Below are 19,235 nucleotides of genomic sequence, written 5' to 3'. Positions count from 1 at the left end.
TAATTAAAATTTTTGCAAAATACTACTAGTAATAACTTACACATTATTTTATAATCATAAAATTATGAGACTCGAACTGGTTCAGAGCTATTTTAGCGGTTCGGTTCAGGTTCGGCAGAGGTTTAGGTTCGATTAAAAATACCGGTTTTTAGCGGTTTAACAGTTCGGTTTAGATTCGGTTTGGATCCCTGTCTCCCGCAATTTGAAAATTTTGACCTGGCAACCCTCTTGAACCATTATTTTTTAAACATTGCCATAATTATTCTCAACAATCAACATATGTTTTTTTATATTTTTGATGTTGTTTATTAATTATATAAAAATAATATTTTATTTATTTAGAAAATTTTTTTTAAAAAAATTATTATTTTTATTATTTTACTATAATTTTAAAAATGAATTATTAAAAATAAAATTTCCTTTTTTTTATATTTTTGAAGTTAAGTTTATTAATTATTATTTATCAATTTTATGATGATTTAATGAAACATGTTGACGATTAAATTAAAAATAAAACCCATTCAGATAAAAATATTTTGTTTAAAAAAATAATTAAAATAGCACATTTATTTTTAAAAACTTGAAAGAAAATGTTTAGAAAAACATTATTTTTTTAAAAAAATTTAACTATTGTAATGTTATTTTTGTTACAATTTATTAGTGATTTTAATGTCATGCCCAAAATTTTAAACAAAAAAAAATCTTTTAAAAAAGATTTTTGAACATTTGATAAGAATTTTAAATTTTCTTTGTATTTGAGGAAATTTTTTGAGAATTTTATTATAAATAATAAACAATCTTTTAGATGAAGTTTATGTTTTTTTTACATCTTTGTAAAATTATCTATTTTTATTTATATTAAAAGAATTAGTTTTTTATAAATAACTTTTAAAAATATTTATATTAAATTTTTTTATGTTATTTTTTTTTATATGATCTTTTTAAGGAAAATATTTTAAAGTGACAATTGTCATATTCGTTATTTTTAAACATTTTTGAAACTTTTTGACACAAAAGGGTAAAATAATATTTATATTGTAAAGATTTTAAATTATAAATTCTATGAAGATGTTCCTTGGAAAATTGGCAATTATCGTAATCGATATTTTTAAACATATTAGATTTTTTTGACGCTAATGGACAAAAATATGGTTAAATTAAAATTTCAATTAAGATGTAACATATAAAAGTGACAATTGTCATAATCGTTATTTTTAAAGTTTTTAATATTTTTTTGATATAAATGGGCTAAAATAAGTATTGCTAACATGTTTAAATAAAACTTCAGTGAAGATATACCAAGTGACAATTGAAATCGATCAAAAAGACACTTTTTTCGGTCTACCCCTTTTAAAATTGTTAAAAATTTCTGGAATTATTTAGATAGGTAAAGGAATGAGAAAGTCGTTTATTTTAGCTCGTTATCACACCTGGTTCTCGAGATTCAAAGGTACAAAAAAGAGCCACTTTGAAATCTGTAAAATATTTAAAATGCTTATATCTCAAAAACTATTTATAGTAAATAATGTATCATTTTGTAGGTAAAGAAATTCTCTAATGGGCTAACAAAGAATAATAAATATTGGAGCCATTATAGGCTTTTAATATCCGGTTTACTTAAATTGCTTTACCTGTATTTTTAAGCAAAATAGCGAGTTTGTTTTAGAATTTTTTTTTGCTTTTTATTTAGACACCTTATATAAATATATATATGATGTCAAAACCTTGGCGACGCTATCGACTTTTCCGAAATATACATTTTTACCAAAAATTGAAGAAAAAAGTAGATGGCGCTAATAATTGAAAAATATTATTCTTAAGGAAAATGAAAATATTAATACGTTTATAATAATTGTGATAAAATTTTCCAGTTCTGCACCCCTCCCACTATCCTTAAAATGTTTTACATTTTTTAGATCTCTACTTTGCTGCTATAGCGAGCGAATGACTTATTAGCTCGATAATATATAACAGCTGCAGTAAAAACGAATATTTTATTAGGCATATATTCGATTATATTTTACAAAATAAATTGTTTAAAACGATCTCTCTTTCTGCGAAATAATATTAACCTGTCCGTTCAGATTAACTTTATCGTCTGTCTACCAATAACAATCTGGATTTGGAGAGTGTAAAAACATGTATTCTAGGTGTAGATCAAATTAAAATTTTATTCTATATCACAGATGGACGTACCAAATATTAAAATGTTGCAACCTGTTTATTTTTGTAAATATATTTATTTATATCCATTAATTCGGTCTGCTCATTATCCTTGCATTCCTGGTACATTGATGATGGTATACTTGGAGGATCCAATGTTGAGATCAATAAAGCCGTGAACATCATCAAGGAGGCCGGATCAGCTATTGGACTCTCCATTAATCCAGAGAAATCAGAATTTATCCCTATCAATACAATCGAACCTAATACAAACAAATTCAAACTAACGACTCTTGATGATCTCTATCATCTGGGAGCCCCCGTTGGTGGTAACTGCTATTTCTTTCTTTCTTCAGTCCACTTTGGATACTTTATTTGAGCTGGCAGATTTATTTTCCCTACTTCCCTCTCATAAAGCCTTTTTCCTTGTAAAAATTTTTTTCAATATTCCCCGTATTCTTTACGCACGCACTTCGTTCAACTGCCATATTTAAATTCCCCATTCCACTTGGAGTTTATGAAAATGGGATCAAAATCCTTATCGAAAATATCCTAAATCTTAAATTATATGAAATTGCTTGACAAGCCTCTCTACCCACTAAGATGGGAGGTCTAGGTTTCAGATCTCCTTCCGATCTCGCCTTAACAGCATTCATATCCAGTTGCCTTCTAACTAAAAACATAGTAAATCCTAATTCTTTAAAACTCGACTCGTCTTATTATGAAGCAATCATCGAATGGAAGACTCGAATTACTGCGGATCACCTTCTTCCCGAATCGAATAAGCAGAAGGACTGGGATAGGCCTATTATTGCATTCTTGAATCACTCCTTTCCAGAATGCAATTATCTGACCGTCCCTTATTTTCTCTGCTTAATGGTTCAGGCCATGAGTTTCTCGAAGCTATTCCGTCTGTTAATCTGCAATTACAACTGAATAAAAACGAGCTTACTCATGCGATTGGTATTCGATTAAATTGTCTTATTACCCAACCCCACATATGTTCATGTTGCGGTTCTGCAGTTGGGTAATGTTAGACATAATCTTCATTGTCGCTCATGTAAAGGTCGAATTGTAAGACATAATCTATGCAATTCTATCATCCTTAGAGGTCTTAGATCCGCTCAAATCCCCTCCACTCTTGAACCATCTGGTCTTTTCAGATCTGATGGGAAACGGCCTGACGGAATTTCGCAAATTCTTTGGAAGCGCGGTCAATTCCTGGTCTGGGACTACTCTTGCATTGACCCACTCGCTCCATCACATCAAACAGTTAATATACTCGAGAAAAAGGAGACATTCAAAATAGCGAAATATTCTGAAATCTCTCAAGAATATATTTTCATCCCCATTATTTCCACTACCCTTACTACTTTTGGGAAATATGCCTTATTCTTTTTCAAGGAACTCGGCTCCCACATCCGTCGACTAACCGGTGAACCCCGCAAGGGCTTCTTCTTAAGGCAAAGGCTCGCCATCGCAATACACAAGGCTAATTATATTAGCTTCATAGGCAGTCTCATCCCACAAGATGATCCTTCCTAACCTCAATATTTTTTATAACACCGTCACAAACATATTCTCCAATATTTTATTATATATTTCCTTTTTTTTATTATTATACTACTAGATGTATAATCTTTTTAATGTTTTATTCCCTGAATTATAAAATTTAATATATTTTTAATATAAATTTCATATTCTTATTATTATTATAAAATAAAGTAATATTCTATATTATGTGTCCATTTTTGAAAGATATTTATAAATAAACAAACTATTTAGAATATCGGGGGAGGGGGGGGGGCTAACTTTACGCTATAATATAAGGTTTAAAATTTGATTTCCGAAATAAATAATAAAGATAAAGCATAATTTGAGGCATCAATAAGAAGAGAAAAAAATTCTCTATCGTTGTACGTTAAAAAATTTATTTTTAAAATAATAAATTTTGAGTGTTTTTTATTTTTGGCGCCATATTTTTAACGGTCAATAGCTGTAAACTGTAATAGTACAAATCGAGTTTGAAACGTTACAAATTGGTACAAATCAATTCCGTTTTAAAAATTTGAAAAATCTCAAATTTTGAATATCGGTGGGGCTAACTTCACGCTAAAATATAAAGTTTAAAATTTGATTTCCGAAATAAATAATGAAGATAAAGCTTAATTTGAGGCATCATTAGGAAGAAAAAAATATTTTCTATCGGTGTACGTTAAAAAATTAAAAAAAAATTTTTTGAGTGTTTTTTATTTTTGGCGCAATATTTTTAACGGTCAATAGCTGGAAAACGGTGATTGTACAAATCAAACTGAAAACGGTACAAATCATTCTCTATCGACATATGCACTTTTTATTTTTAAGTTCAAAAGTTGGGGGGCTGTCGTGAAGTTGGCCCCCATTTTGTTCTTTGAATATCTCAAAAACGGTGATGGTACAAATTGAACTGAAAACGGTACAAATCGGGTACAAATCAGTCCAACTGATAAACCATTGAAAATCAAAAAGTGTGGGGCCAACTTCACGGACCTTATAAAAGTGACAATTGTCATAATTGTCATTTTTAATGTTATTGTGATTTTTTTTGACGAATAAGTTAAAATATAGATTGTAAATTAAATTAAAATTTCATGAAGATGTACCATGGAAAAATAACAATTGTCATAATCGTTATTTTAAGTTTTTTAAATTTTTTTGACGCAAATGGGCAAAAATATAGATTGCGTGCATGTTAAAATAAAACTTCAATGAAGATGTATAGATAAGAAACAAAATCGTTATTTTAAAGGTTTTTTGAATTTTTTTGACCCAAATGGGTTAAAATATATTGTTAAAATGTCAAATTTAAATTTCATGAAGATATAGGAAGACAATTTACAACCTATATTTATACCTATTTGCGTCAAAAAAAATTAATAACTTCAAAAATAACGATTATGACAATCACTAATCTAGGGTACATCTTCACTAATATTTTATTTAAACATGTTAGGAATATTTATTTTAGCCCTTTTACATCAAAAAATTTTAAAAACTTTAAAAATAACGATTATGACAATTGTCACTTTTATATGTTACATCTTAATTGAAATTTAATTTAACAAAATACATATTTTTTGTCCATTAGGTAAAAAAAAATATAATATGTTTAAAAATATTGATTATGATAATTGCCAATTTTCCAATGAACATCTTCATTGAAATTATGATTTGACATCTTTACAATATAAATATTATTTTTACCCTTTTGTGTCAGAAAATTTCAAAAATGTTAAAAAATAACGATTATGACAAATGTCACTTTCCTACATCTTCATGAAATTTAAATTTGACATTCTTACAATATATTTTAACACAATAGGGTCAAAAAAATTCAAAAAACTTTAAAAATAACGATTATGACAATTGTTACTTTTCGATGGTACATCTTCATGAAATTTTAATTCAATATGTTTACAATCTATATTTTAACTATTCGTCAAAAAAATTAACAAAAACTTTAAAAATAACAATGATGACAATTGTCACGTCACTTATCTATAGTACATCTTCACTGAAATTTTAATTTAACATGTTACAACCTATATTTATACCCATTTGCGTCAAAAAAATTCTATAAACTTTAAAAATAACGATTATGACAATTGTCATTTATTTAGTGTGCATCTTCACCGAAGTTTTATTTAAACATTCTAGCAATACTTATTTTAGCGCATTTACATCAAAAAAATTTTAAAAACTTTAAAAACAATGATTATGACAATTGTCACTTTTATTTGTTACATCTTAATTGAAATTGAAATTTATCATGTTAAAAATGCATATTTTTGTCCATTAGCGTTAAAAAAAACTAATATGTTTAAAAATATTGATTATCATAATTGCCAATTTTCCAAGGAACATCTTCATTGAATTTATAATTTAACATCTTTACAATATAAATATTATTTTACCCTTTATGTCAAAAAGTTTCAAAAATGCTTAAAAATAACGAATATGACAATTGTCACATTAAAATATTTCCGTTAAAAAGAATAACATAAAAAAGATATAAATATTTTTAAAAAAATTATTTAGAAAAAACTACATCTTTTAATATACTAAAAAAATAGATAATTTTAAAAAGATGATTAAAAAAAACTATAAGAGATTTAGCTAAAAGATTGTTTATTTATAATAAAATTCTCAAAAGAATTCCTCAAAAATGATAAATTTACAAAGAAGATTTAAAATTCTTATTAAATCAAAATATGTTCAACAAAATGTATATGTCGTATGGGGTTTCGAAATCCGTGGGGATTTGGAATCTATCAATTTTAAATCATTTACTAAGGGCGATTTTTGGATTTTAAAAATCTGATTTTACAGGAATTGTATTCCAGCATATATAGATTATTTACCCTATAAATTTCAGCGAATTTCAGCGATAGACATTTTAGTATTTTTTAATTTATATGAAAAATCCATATAAAAATTATATAAATTAGAAGTAGTTCTAAAGTTCATAGCAAAATTGTTTAAAATATACAGTTTGGGTACTCTACCCATGCTAGAATACAGTTCCGGTTAAATCGAACTTTAAAATTTTTTAAATCGCTCTCGGTAAAGGATTTAAAATCAAGAGATTCCGTATCCCCACGGATTTCGAATCCCAATACGACATATATATATATTATAAGGTAAAATCTTTGTTGATATTGAAGATAGAAATATAAATAACAACTTAAGCGATTGAAAGATGGTAGTTATAACAAAAATAACATTAATCGGGACGGGCCGGCCCTAAGTATATAAATCACGGACTATGTCTAAATATTTTTAAAAAAATCCTTGCCAGCTTTTTTTTTTGAAAATAAAATCCTGGACAAAATTTTTCTATTTTAAAAATTCGGGCTATGCAAATTACCTATGCAGCTTTCTGATATTAATATTTAAAAAAACCATATTTAATAATTCATAAATATATAAAATAAAATAACATATACAAATAAAATTTAAAAACAAAAAAATAAAATATTATTAAAAAATATATATGAGGGGTATAAATAATAATTTATTTATAAATTCTAAATTTGTGATTTTTTTCCATTTATAGCATGGGTATATAAGAATAAATAATATTAAATAATAATTTATAAAATTACATTAAACAAATTCAATATAATAATAAATAAAAAATATGAAAAATGAATCAATCCTTTTTTTATGTTATTTTTTTATAGCTGATTCTGATTATTTAATATCCATAGCCTTTTTTTTAAAAATGAATATTTTAAAAGAAGGTGTTATACTCAAAATGATTAAGAAACTTGTGAATGAGTTTTGCCTAAATAACAATTATTATCGTCAAGAATACAATATACTTTTTGCAATTTCATAATGCGGGTAGAAAAAAAACAAAAGTCTGCCATACCGATGCGATATGTGTCGTAGATATTTTATAATTATGAGATATTCCTTTTGGCTTGAGCCTCAGTCAATTTTTGACTCAAAAACAAGCTGAATTTGGGGCTAAGCCGGCATGGGTCAGACGTTTAAAAATAAATTTCGGCTCAAAAGTCGGCTTGAGCCAAGTCATGAGCCGACTCGAGCCAGCCGACTAATTTGGCTCAAAGAGCTAACTTGAGTCAATTTTCGACTCAAAAACTAGATGAGTTTAGGGCTAAGTCGGCTTGGCTCAGCCGCTTAACAACACTAATCTCAAATAAATAAATTTAGGCTTAAAAGACGGCTTGAGGCAACTCCTTAGCTAGCTTGAGTCGACTCGAACCAGCCAGCTAAAATGGCTCTATGAGGAGGCTTGAACCTTAGCCAATTTTCGACTCAAAAAATGGCTGAGTTTAGGACTAAGCCGGCTTGACTCAGCCGTTTAGCAACACTAACACTAATCTCAAATATCAATAATCGGCTTGAGCCTGAGCCGAATTGGCTCAAAAACTTGCTAAGTTTTCGCCTAAGCCGGCTTAGCTCAGCCGTTTAGCAACATTATAAGTAGACTTAATAAGTTAAGACCCAGGGTTTTGACCCGCGGAAATTATTTTTGTTAATAATCTTCTAAATAGCCCATTTCAATAGGGTGGATACCATACAGTGTTTGTGAGATAATCAGGTTTGCCCCCATAATTGATTCGAATTAATGATGGCAGGTCTTTTTTTAAAAGAGTATTTAGGAAAGTTTTAAAAGCATTTAAATGATTTTTTGAAATGAATGTAGATTTTATACAAAGTGAGAGGGCAAAAACCATTGGGTCTGAATGTGGAAAATTAAAAGAAATGATAAATATCATAAATCACAAATCATATTTTTTTTATTACATATTTTCCATAATATATTTGGCCTTTTCCTTGGAAGAATAAATACGGATAATCTATTCCTTTCATTTGATTATTCTGATTCATCCGTCAAATAAAAGTAAAATTTATTATTTATCCATAAGGAGAAAATTCTGATTCCCCATCATTCTTGACTGGTTATCAGCTATTATTAATATATTTTACTTCTATCGTTAAAAAATGTAAAAAAAACATTAAGCCTTTTTTATAAATAGCTCTTTCCTTCACACTTTTTTATGGGAGTTATGAAGATTTATTACGAAAAAGGGAGATTAATTCAAAAAGTTGTGTCTCCATAGCTGTGTATGACAGACGCTGAAATTTATTGTTTTATGGGGGGAGGTATAGGAAACATATAACACTAATATTGCCTGTACTAGCCTTCTCTTTGTGAAAGCCGGGCCTAAAATTCTTTTTTAAAATACCCGGGCCTGGCCTAAGTTTTTTTAAAAATAATACCCTGGCCCTATATTTTTAAACCAAATATTTAAAATCGCCATTTAGCTATAAAAATTAAAAATAAATTTAATATATTTTAAATAAATCCAAGCCAGGCTGAAAAATATTTCTTAAAAAAATCTGTGCCGGGCCTAAATAATTTTTTTTAAAAAATCCGAGCCAGGCCTAAAAATAAAATCCTGGGCTTGGCTTGAAAATATGAAACCCTGGCCGGGTCGAAATATTTTTAGAAAAAAATCCGGGTCATGCAAATGGTACCTTTGCAAGTCTCTGATATATATATATTTAAAAAGTAACTATCTACTTTTGGTAGCAACTAGTTATAGCTCCTTTTTCCCAAAAATGTAACTAGTTACTTAACAACACTAATATTCATTTATTTTTATTTTTTAAATGATAATATTTTATGTGTTATTTTTAAAGATGGTTTTATTTATATATATATTTTTTAATATTTATTAATTTATTAAATTTTTTTATATATTTTATAGAATTTTTTAAAACAATCAATATGTATTGGTATCTGAAACATGTTACATATATATCTTGTCTGACTATGACAAAGTTTACAGCATCGCCTTTTGTTATCGATAATAGTTGTAACATAATGACCATAAGAATTTTCAGGTTTTTCATTTAATAAGTTGTACTCTGATTTTTATTTACCAGGGGAGATTTCAAAGGTGTCGTAGTTATTTCCTCCGAAATGTTAGTAATGATTTTTTATCATAAGAATTCACTCGATTCCATAACTTTCATGAATATACTAATGCTATGTCAATAAAATTGCTAAAAATAGGCCATACCATTTTTTTACCTCATATATTTATTCTAAATGTTAACACTGGGTTATCTAAATCAACGCCACCTATATTGGAATTATATAGTGATGTTAAGGTAATTAGTTACTTGTAACTAGTTGCCTGTAACTAGTTACATTTTGGCTAAAAAATAACTGTAACTAGTTATATTTTTAAAATTGTAACTAGTAACTGTAACTAGTTAAAATTTTTGAAATGTAACTACCAAAAGTAACTAGTTACTTTTAAAGATATATTCAAATAATTAATTTTATTTTTAATATGTTGTGATAAATTAATTTTAAATTAAATTTATTAATTTAAAATTTTGTAAAAATGTCTGATTGTTCTTACATTTTGGCTAAAAAATAACTGTAACTAGTTATATTTTTAAAATTGTAACTAGTAACTGTAACTAGTTAAAATTTTTGAAATGTAACAACCAAAAGTAACTAGTTACTTTTAAAGATATATCCAAATAATTAATTTTATTTTTAATATGTTGTGATAAATTAATTTTAAATTAAATTTATTTTTTTAAATTTATTAATTTAAAATTTTGTGAAAATGTCTGATTGTTCCCAACAATAACACAAATACTTATATGTATGGCAGATGTGCAGGGATTAAAATATTGTCAACCTCTAAAGGATACTATATTAGCTAGTATTGAAAAAAGGTAACTAAAATCAAATAATTATTCATAAATTAATAATATCATGTTATAGGTTTAATAATCTTTATGATAATGACAACATCATTGCTGCATTTCTTCACCCTTTATTTAAAACTGACTGGCCTTGGATTAGGCAAGAAAGGAATAAAGCAAAAAAGGAGGAAATTTTAAATTTAATAAATATCTTAATACCTCAAAGTGAATCCCAGACGAATGAATCATGCTCAAAACCAACATCACTTGATGTAGTTGGATTTTTTGACCTAAAGCGCCAAAATATTCTGGATAATGAACTTATAGAAAACTTTATCAAATCTAATAACAACACTTTTTCTTTATATAGCGATTTTCCAAAGTTAAAATTACTCTTTATTAAATATAATGTTGTTCTAACATCAAGTGCTCCCGTAGAGCGCTTATTCAGTCTAGGTAAGCTCATTTTTGGAGATAAACGAGCACGTCTCCTAGATAATAACCTTGAAATTAATTTGTTGTTAAAAGCAAATAAACATTTATTAGATTCTAATTTTTATGAAAAATAAATGTTTTTTTTTCAATGCAAATATATATTTTTATGTAAATATTCAATTTTGCGATATTTTTTTATATAAATAAATTGTATACTATTTTAAATAACTGATTATACTTTGTTTATCCTATTTTTTTTATATTAAATAAATGCATTCAATAAATAAATAATGCGCATATGAAGGATGTATAAAAAGTAAGTAACTACTTACTTTTGAAAATAATTGTAACTAATAACTAGTTATGTTTTTGCCAATGTAACTAGTAACTGTAACTAGTTATGTTTCAAAAGTAACTTTTAACATCACTAGAATTATATGATCTTATAACTTTTTTTTATTCTTTATATATTTATCTATGGTAGAAATTAATTTCTAAGAAAAAAATATGATATATTTTTTAAAATCTAAATTTAAAAATTTTTAAAATCTAAATTTAAAAAAAATGGAAATTTTTGAGTTATGAAAAAAGACACTGTGGACGTGGACGTATTATCCTTTTGTGGGTCATGTTTTAGCCTATCATTTTCTATGCATTTTATTCTTTTTTTTTCATACAAAAAAACAACAAATATGATAAATATACAATTATGATTCATTACATATTTAATCACAGTTATTAAAAATAAAAAACGGATTAAAATCGCAGCAAAATCCATGTGCCCATAAATGACATTCTCGGTTATGGAACAAATCTTCATTTTTATGGTGAACTTGATAATTTTTGCCGCATACTAAGCCACATTTTTTTTTCTAGCGATATTCATATTTAAGCTTTTTTTTGCTTTTCTATTTTTGGCTTGTATGGTGTTTTCCCGATTAGTGGCCTTAGCTCTGGCCATTTTTTATATGGAAATGACCTTAAAATAGATGATGTTATTTGATTACTAGGGTTTTTTTAAAAAATATTATGGGATGGGGAATAATATTCTCTGGAGTAAAATCGATTTCCATCTGAGAAGATGAACTTGGAGCTGGACTATTATTGAAAGATGGTTACGAAGTAATTTCAGATAAATTTAGTTGTATCTCATTAGGCTTATTATTATTAAAATATAATGGATTCAAATTTTTGTCATTAAAGATCAAAGGATCTAAGACAAAATACCCGAGTGAAGAAACGTGAGGGATTTAGGGTAATAAGTTTTTGTTATAAATCAGAAATTCATTATTGTTGAATAACATAGAATAAACGAATTACATTTTTATTATAATTCAAAAATTTATTAATCTCCTTTTAACAAAAGAAAAATGTTCTTTTTATATCTATATCAAACGATCAACTAAATTGATTTTAAAGTTAAGAAACAAACATAAATTGTACCGATAAAATAAAACGTTAATACAAACTAAAAATAATCTCGCTGCAAGGTATAAATAAATTCAAATTATTTAACGATTAAAAACCCTTCTGAATATTTGAAGCCGAGGTGGCTTTTGGAAGAATCTCCTTTATCACTCCAGGGATATCATAATTAGTAAAACTTTTACCTGAGGTGCATCTTCATCCATGCACCCAAGGCACTATTGCAATATTTTTTAAGAGTTCCATAAAAGGTTCTATCCAATGGTTGGAGTTTATGGATGCAATGGGAGGGAGAGTCACTAAAACAATGCCACTCTCAGGCAGCTCAATGACTTCAATATGATGAGATGTATGATTATCTAGAATAAGTAAAACATTTTTTATCAGAACTGAGCTCAGCATATTCTATAAAATGTTTTAAAAAATGTATAAAATCTTTAACCAGCATCCATCCAGAACCATTGGACACGCCAATGCATTCCACAGGGCCATCTCTTAAATAATGATCATAGAATTTTTTTTTGATATATAAACATAGGTGTAATAGAATTTCCTAAGGCATTAACAGGAATTGCCAAGGTCATGTTCCGATCTGATGTAGTAATTTCCCCAACCTGTTTCTCCCCTTTCATTGCTATAACTTTATTAGGCTATTGAACTGTTGTTAATCCTATGAAAATATCAAAGATTTGCTATCGAATATATTTTTAATTTACCAGTTTCGTCCATATTATATATGACCTGGTAGAAAGTTATTTTACCTTAAAACAGTCAAATAATTATTAAAAAATAACTCACCCATTTTCATATTGAAATTGACTTGTTGCCTCTGGTGTTTTCAAATATATAGTTGGATTTCTTTTAATAAATGCTCCAAACCAAATCTTCACCAGCTGATTGAGTTAAATCCCAAGATTTTGGTACTTCATCACTATATATATATATGGCTGCATCAGTTTATTTTAAATATATATCATATGCATATAACTAAATCTTTAATGTATAGGTAAGAACCTAAATATGATTTAATTGCATGATATAATATATAATGCTAAATCAATGTATAATTTATTTTAAAATTAATATTACATGGCGTTATCATTACTATACATACATAGCAGCATCATTTTATTTAAATATATATCAAACACATATAATTAATTACATATGATTCTAATGCATAAGTTTTACTTTAAATATTTAAATATTAAAATCAAGATCATTAACATATAATGTATTTAATAATTAAAAAAAATTTATATTAATTTGTTCTCAAATTTATTATTATTTAACTAAAGAAATACCATGGCACAATTTTAAAGATAACATTCATTTTACAAAGAATTTATATGATATAATAAAGAATTAAAATACTTGTTTAGATCATAATCCTAAGAATACTCTTGATCATTTAATTAACTATTCTGTTAATTTAGCTTCTTGAATAGGAGTAAATACTAGCGCTGTAAAGTAACGGTCGTAACTAACTTTGTTACCTTTTTGAAGAAAAGGAACGCCATTCTTTACGTTCTTATAGAAGTAACGGTAACGCGTTTTTTTTGAGTAACGGAGCGCAAAACGTTACTCATTAGCGTTACTTTAAATTTTTTCTTAAAGAATATAATAAAAAGATAATCATATTTTTTTATAATATAAAATTACTTTTTATTATTTTTTAATATAAATGATTTACGAGTTTTTAATTCATATCAACCACCATTCCTTCATTTTTATTTTAAATTCTCGTTAAATTTTCAGTCGAATGTTAATCTAATTAATATTCAATCAAAATTCAAAGTAAATGTTAATAATAATAATATTATTTTATTTTATAATTTACTTAAAGAATATTATGTCCATAGTACTTACTTTATCAGATGAAGATGTGTTAACCCTTCCCTGGCCCCAATTTGAAACATTAACCCTAAAGAAAATTTAGGGTACAAAATCTACACTTTGTAAATGTAAATTATGCCCCAATGCAAATATTTGAACCTCATGTCCATCAGTTTAAAAAAGCATATGAAGGTAAAAAAATGAATTTATATATTATTATTTTAAACATATTTATATAATAGAATATTAAATCATGGGTATTATAAAATAACCATAAAAATAGTATTCTTTTATAATATTTTGAAAAGCTTAATCATGAAATTATAATATAAGCAATTAAATTGGCTGGGAACCAACATTAAAAGGCCAGCAAAATATTGGTATTGGTTCAAAAAATCATATTGGGTTTAAACAATACCTTCTATTTCTTGTTTTAGTATTGCTATTGGTTTAACTTCAAAATGTTTATAAATTTAAAGAATATTATAGTTATTTTAAAAAACTTTGTTAAAATAAATATATATATGGAATAAAACTATGAAGCAATATTATTTTAGAGAGCTGAACTTATATATTTTTCCTGATTCCTTTTTAAATAATAATTCTGAATTCTGAAAAAGATAAGAAATTGAAAAATTATCTTTGGCATTCATAATTTCAATTTTTAATTTTTTTCTTGACAAAGGGATCAAAAAATGCAATTAAATTTTTAAAAAATTTATCTTCAATTATTGAAAAAGCTAAATATTTTTAATAAAAAATTCAGGAATAATATTTTAATTAAAAAATTATATCACATTCCTCAAAAATGAAAAAGATTATTGAACATTTGAATAGTAATAAAAAAAAATTGAAGCCAATCAACTCACACTCATTGACAGCAGAATCCATATACATCAAAGATAAAAATAGCGCAATCAGCTGTTAATGAATTAGTTTTTAATTTTGTAATTGAAGAATTACATCGATTGTAGAAAGTAGTGATGTTAAACGGCTCGTTTTGAGCCAATTTTTAAAACGGCAAACTCAATACTTTAGCCAGAAAAATATTGCCAAAGCCTCGAGATTTCGTTAATATATGTCTAGAGCTTTGTTCCTTCTATGAGCAAAATCTTCAAGCTTGCGTGATATTTTTCTGGATGAAATATTGAGTTAGCCGTTTATACGACTCAAAACGATCCGTTTAGCAACACTAGTAGAAATCACTGCATTCCTTAATATTATCAATAAATTACAGCCAACTAAAAATTTAATGTCTAGTTCTTCCCTCCTCACTTTCCTTCCTATCCTCACGATTCGCCAGTCTTCATTACTTGCTCACCCCTGCATTAACTCCTGCACTGGTAACCAGGTTACTCTTCCAAACCTATCTTCCTCTCTGTGTCCTTCTATCAACAACGTCTGCCCCGCCGCAATATAAAAAAAAATTTACAGTTCCATTATACAACCAACTATTCTATATAGTTCGGAAACATGTCCAACCAAAGAATCAGACGAGAGAAGTCTACAAACCATGGAGATGAGAATGCTGAGGATGATTGCTGGGGTAACAAGAAAGGATAAAGTGCGCAGTACAAGAATACTAAGTAGTTTAAAGGTAGTGCCCATCAAGACTAAGTTAATGGTAAACAGACTTAGGTGGTATGGGCACACAATGAGAAGGCCTATGAACTACATAGGAAATAAAGTTAAGAGTTTGGAAGTGATGGGCAAACATAAAAGAGGAAGGCCAAAACTTCAATGGGGCCATAAAGTTAGAGCCAATATAATGAAGTATAAATTAGATAAAAGAGATTGTATTAATAACATAAAGTGGAGAGAGATGTTGAAGGAGCTTACCACCAGAAAAGGTGAAAGCTAAAGAGAAAAAAAAATAAATTTAACTAACAAAAATAATTAAATAAAATATTTGAAAAAATTTGCTTTAAATGAATTAAATCTATATAAATATCTTACAATCTTACTTAAAATATATTTATAAAAAATTAATAATTAACTTAACTAAAAATAATTTAACTATTTGCAAAATTAATCAATATGATTTTATTAATAAAATCAACACTGAAACAACACAACAGTACATAGCACATTTTAACCAACTTTTAATAACCACTGTAACTCCCTTCACGATTTTCTGTCACTTTCAATAACAACGGTACTCCACCAAAATTACTCCACAGAACCTTCAATATTACAGCTAACACACTGTACTTAGCAAACGTTAAGTTTTTTTAACCTAAATAAATACAAATATAAGAATAAAGTTTTACCTTTTTCGGTCACGGCAAAACTATTGGTTGTCCGCTGTTAGAAAGATCATTTCCCCAAATCGAATAATTTGTAAGATAAGACAACGAATAATTTTTTATAAAAATAAAATAAAAATATTGATATATTGCCTCAAAGGCATTTTATATTCTACATAAAATATAATTCTCTAAAATTAAATAATAGGACTCATCCTGAGTCTTACAAATTATACAATTCAGAGTCAAATGCTTGCGCCGTTGTTGCACCCAAACTATTACGCGTAAAAAAACTATAATAAAGATAAAAAATATATACAACAAAATAAAGAAAAACAACCCCAATTATAACAATAGTAATCTTCCATATAACCAATTCATCCAAAGCATTGATCAAATCTTCTTCAGACATCATTATATGAATACCCTTTTAAACAAAGTCTTTTAATTTTTTTTTCATTCTTTAACAGAGTACTGACACTAGGTGAGAGTTTCTACTTACAACAGTTTAGTTTTTTAAAATTAATTAGCCCTCAAATAAACTATTTGAAATAGAATACTTTGCAATTCACAAAAACTTTTATTATATTTTCAAATTTTGTTATGGTTTGAGTCGTGGGAATTTATTTTCCTACCTCCCCCCCCCCTTTTTGGCTACGCACTTGAAAAATTGAATTTCTAAAACAAAAAAATTTCGAAACTAAAATATTTAATGATATATTTATAATAATATTTAATAAATATAAAGGAATTTAAAACAAAATAAAAATATTATTATTTAAAATTATAACAAAATATATTTTTTAAAATGGAAAAACGTATCTAAAATATTTTACTTAACAAGATTTTATAAAACTTCAAACAGCACACGAGAACTTTTTTATAAACACGGATCAAATCATATTAAAAAATTAGACCTATTGCTAAGATAAAAAGATGAAGCCTTTAACGAAAGAAAAAAAATTTCTTCACATAATATTTTATGATACTTATGATTAATACAGTCGAATCAAATCGTTCCACTTGGGGCAAATCAATTGGCCGGTCACATACTTGGGGACAAAAACTCTTCTAAATTGCAAAGTGAGTTGGAAATCGTAAAAACTAACATCCAAGTCCTGGGAGATATTTTAAATGACAAACTAACTTCGAATGTAAATGGCTCTATTTGTCACGAAGAAGATGTAGATTTGGTCAAAGTTTATACCTTCTCATAAACAGTATTATTTTAAATTAAAGAAAGGAATAAATAAAGCAAGATGTAAAAAAATTTAAATGGTGAATGATAGAAAAAATGAATTTATGAATGATGGAATTGATATATATTTTTTATATTTTTTAAACGGCTGGATAAATGTATAGAAATTATATTCGATATGCAAGGATATGCAAGGTAGGATAATTGAACTGCTCAACAAAGTTGCAAACGAAAGTATTCTCAGTAAGTTCACACATTGATAATTTATACATTACACCTAGTTCTATATTCTTAAAATTGACGGGGTGCACATTATTTCTCTAAATAGATAGGGCATGCAAAAACAGACTTTGTTTTGTAAAAATATTAAAAGTCAAAAAATAATTTGAAATACAGTTTTATAAAAGCTTTCAAATTTCATTGTAATTTTTTTATATATAACTTTATTAAGTTTGTGCACAGGGTAAAAAGCAGGGATCCAACCAAACTTCTTAACCGGTATTATTTATATAACCTTAACCGAAACTGAAGCGTTAAAAATTTTGTCTCCCCAACCAGTACCGAAACTCTAAAAAAGATATATGTGAACCGGTTCGAATTTGATACCTAACTCTTTTATAGTATATAAATAATCGATTATGATTGATAGTACCAGTAAGTTTTTCAGATATTTCCTTATAAAATATGATTTGACAGAAATAATGAAAATATTTTATAAGGCTCGATATTATCTTTTTGGGAATTAGGGACAAAATTTTAAAAGATGTGCTATAATTTACATAATTCTAATTAGGTCTAAGTGAAAAAATCCTAACTGTTTTTTAATGGCTCAAACCGAACCTATACCGAACCTGAACCGTATTTTTGTCTGAACCTAAATCTGTAACGAACCTATATTCGTTATGATTCGGATCCCTAGTAAAAGAGGTTTAAAGGTTTCAAATTAAATATTTCGAAACTTTTGGCTCAGGGCACAAGAGGTTGATAAACATTACTTCTGAAAATAGCTGATACCGCTTTCATTACTTTGGAAAAGAGTAGAGCGCTACCGATTTTATATTTAAAGTAGCACGCTGAAAGCTGGCATTTTTCGAATTTTTACACTACTTTATAAAATTTAATATAATCGTTGCTATATTTATTTTTTCAGCATTACAGGAATGATGAGATTTTTTCCCAGCCATCCAAACCTTATTAAATTTTTTACTACTAATTATTTACTTAATAGGTTTAGACTGGAGAAAAAAACGAACATAAAATTAATAATGATTCTCTAATTAAAATTAATTTTATAAATAATATAATAAAAATATCTCCTCATTTTTCCAAAATTTATGAAAAACAAAAATACTAAGTCTGATAATATTGTTAGAAAATATAATTTCTTCTTTAAAATATGAATTATTTATAATATGAAGGTTATTATAGGAAAAATTTAATAATTTAACAAAATAAAATTTTTTCAATAAAATATAAATTATACTAAATATTAAATTAATACAAGATATCTAAATTAAATTTTTTAAATGAATAAGTTGTTAAATCCAATTTATTAGTTCTGTCATTTAAAAAAATTGTTTAGTTTTTTTAAAAATTTTAATTAAAAGAAAAGTTAGAATTAAAAAAAATTTTACATAATAATAAAATGACTCGATTAAATTAGTTATGAATTTGTTTGGAAAATTTAATTT

General features: G+C 26.6%; 1 protein-coding gene across 3 annotated transcripts in view; it reads left to right on the top strand.

Annotated features, from left to right (window-relative positions):
• LOC135927670 (TOM1-like protein 2) overlaps nucleotides 1–19,235 on the top strand; it is a 109,121-nt gene that overhangs the window by 25,369 nt on the left and 64,517 nt on the right. For all 3 annotated transcript variants that reach the window (XR_010572142.1, XM_065463812.1, XM_065463813.1), the window contains exons 6-7: nucleotides 17,351–17,545; nucleotides 17,709–17,787. Coding sequence is in view for 2 of the 3 variants with exons in the window: in XM_065463812.1 (XP_065319884.1) it covers nucleotides 17,351–17,545; nucleotides 17,709–17,787 (274 nt within the window). In the remaining variant the exon portion in view is untranslated. The remainder of the gene's footprint in view (nucleotides 1–17,350; nucleotides 17,546–17,708; nucleotides 17,788–19,235) is intronic.

The sequence above is a fragment of the Gordionus sp. m RMFG-2023 genome, chromosome 3, assembly GCF_954871325.1.
Source record: "Gordionus sp. m RMFG-2023 chromosome 3, tfGorSpeb1-WG-v2, whole genome shotgun sequence".
Lineage (NCBI taxonomy): Eukaryota > Metazoa > Nematomorpha > Gordioida > Chordodea > Parachordodidae > Gordionus > Gordionus sp. m RMFG-2023.
Note: the sequence above shows the minus strand (reverse complement) of the source record. Positions and strands in the feature narration are given on the sequence as shown.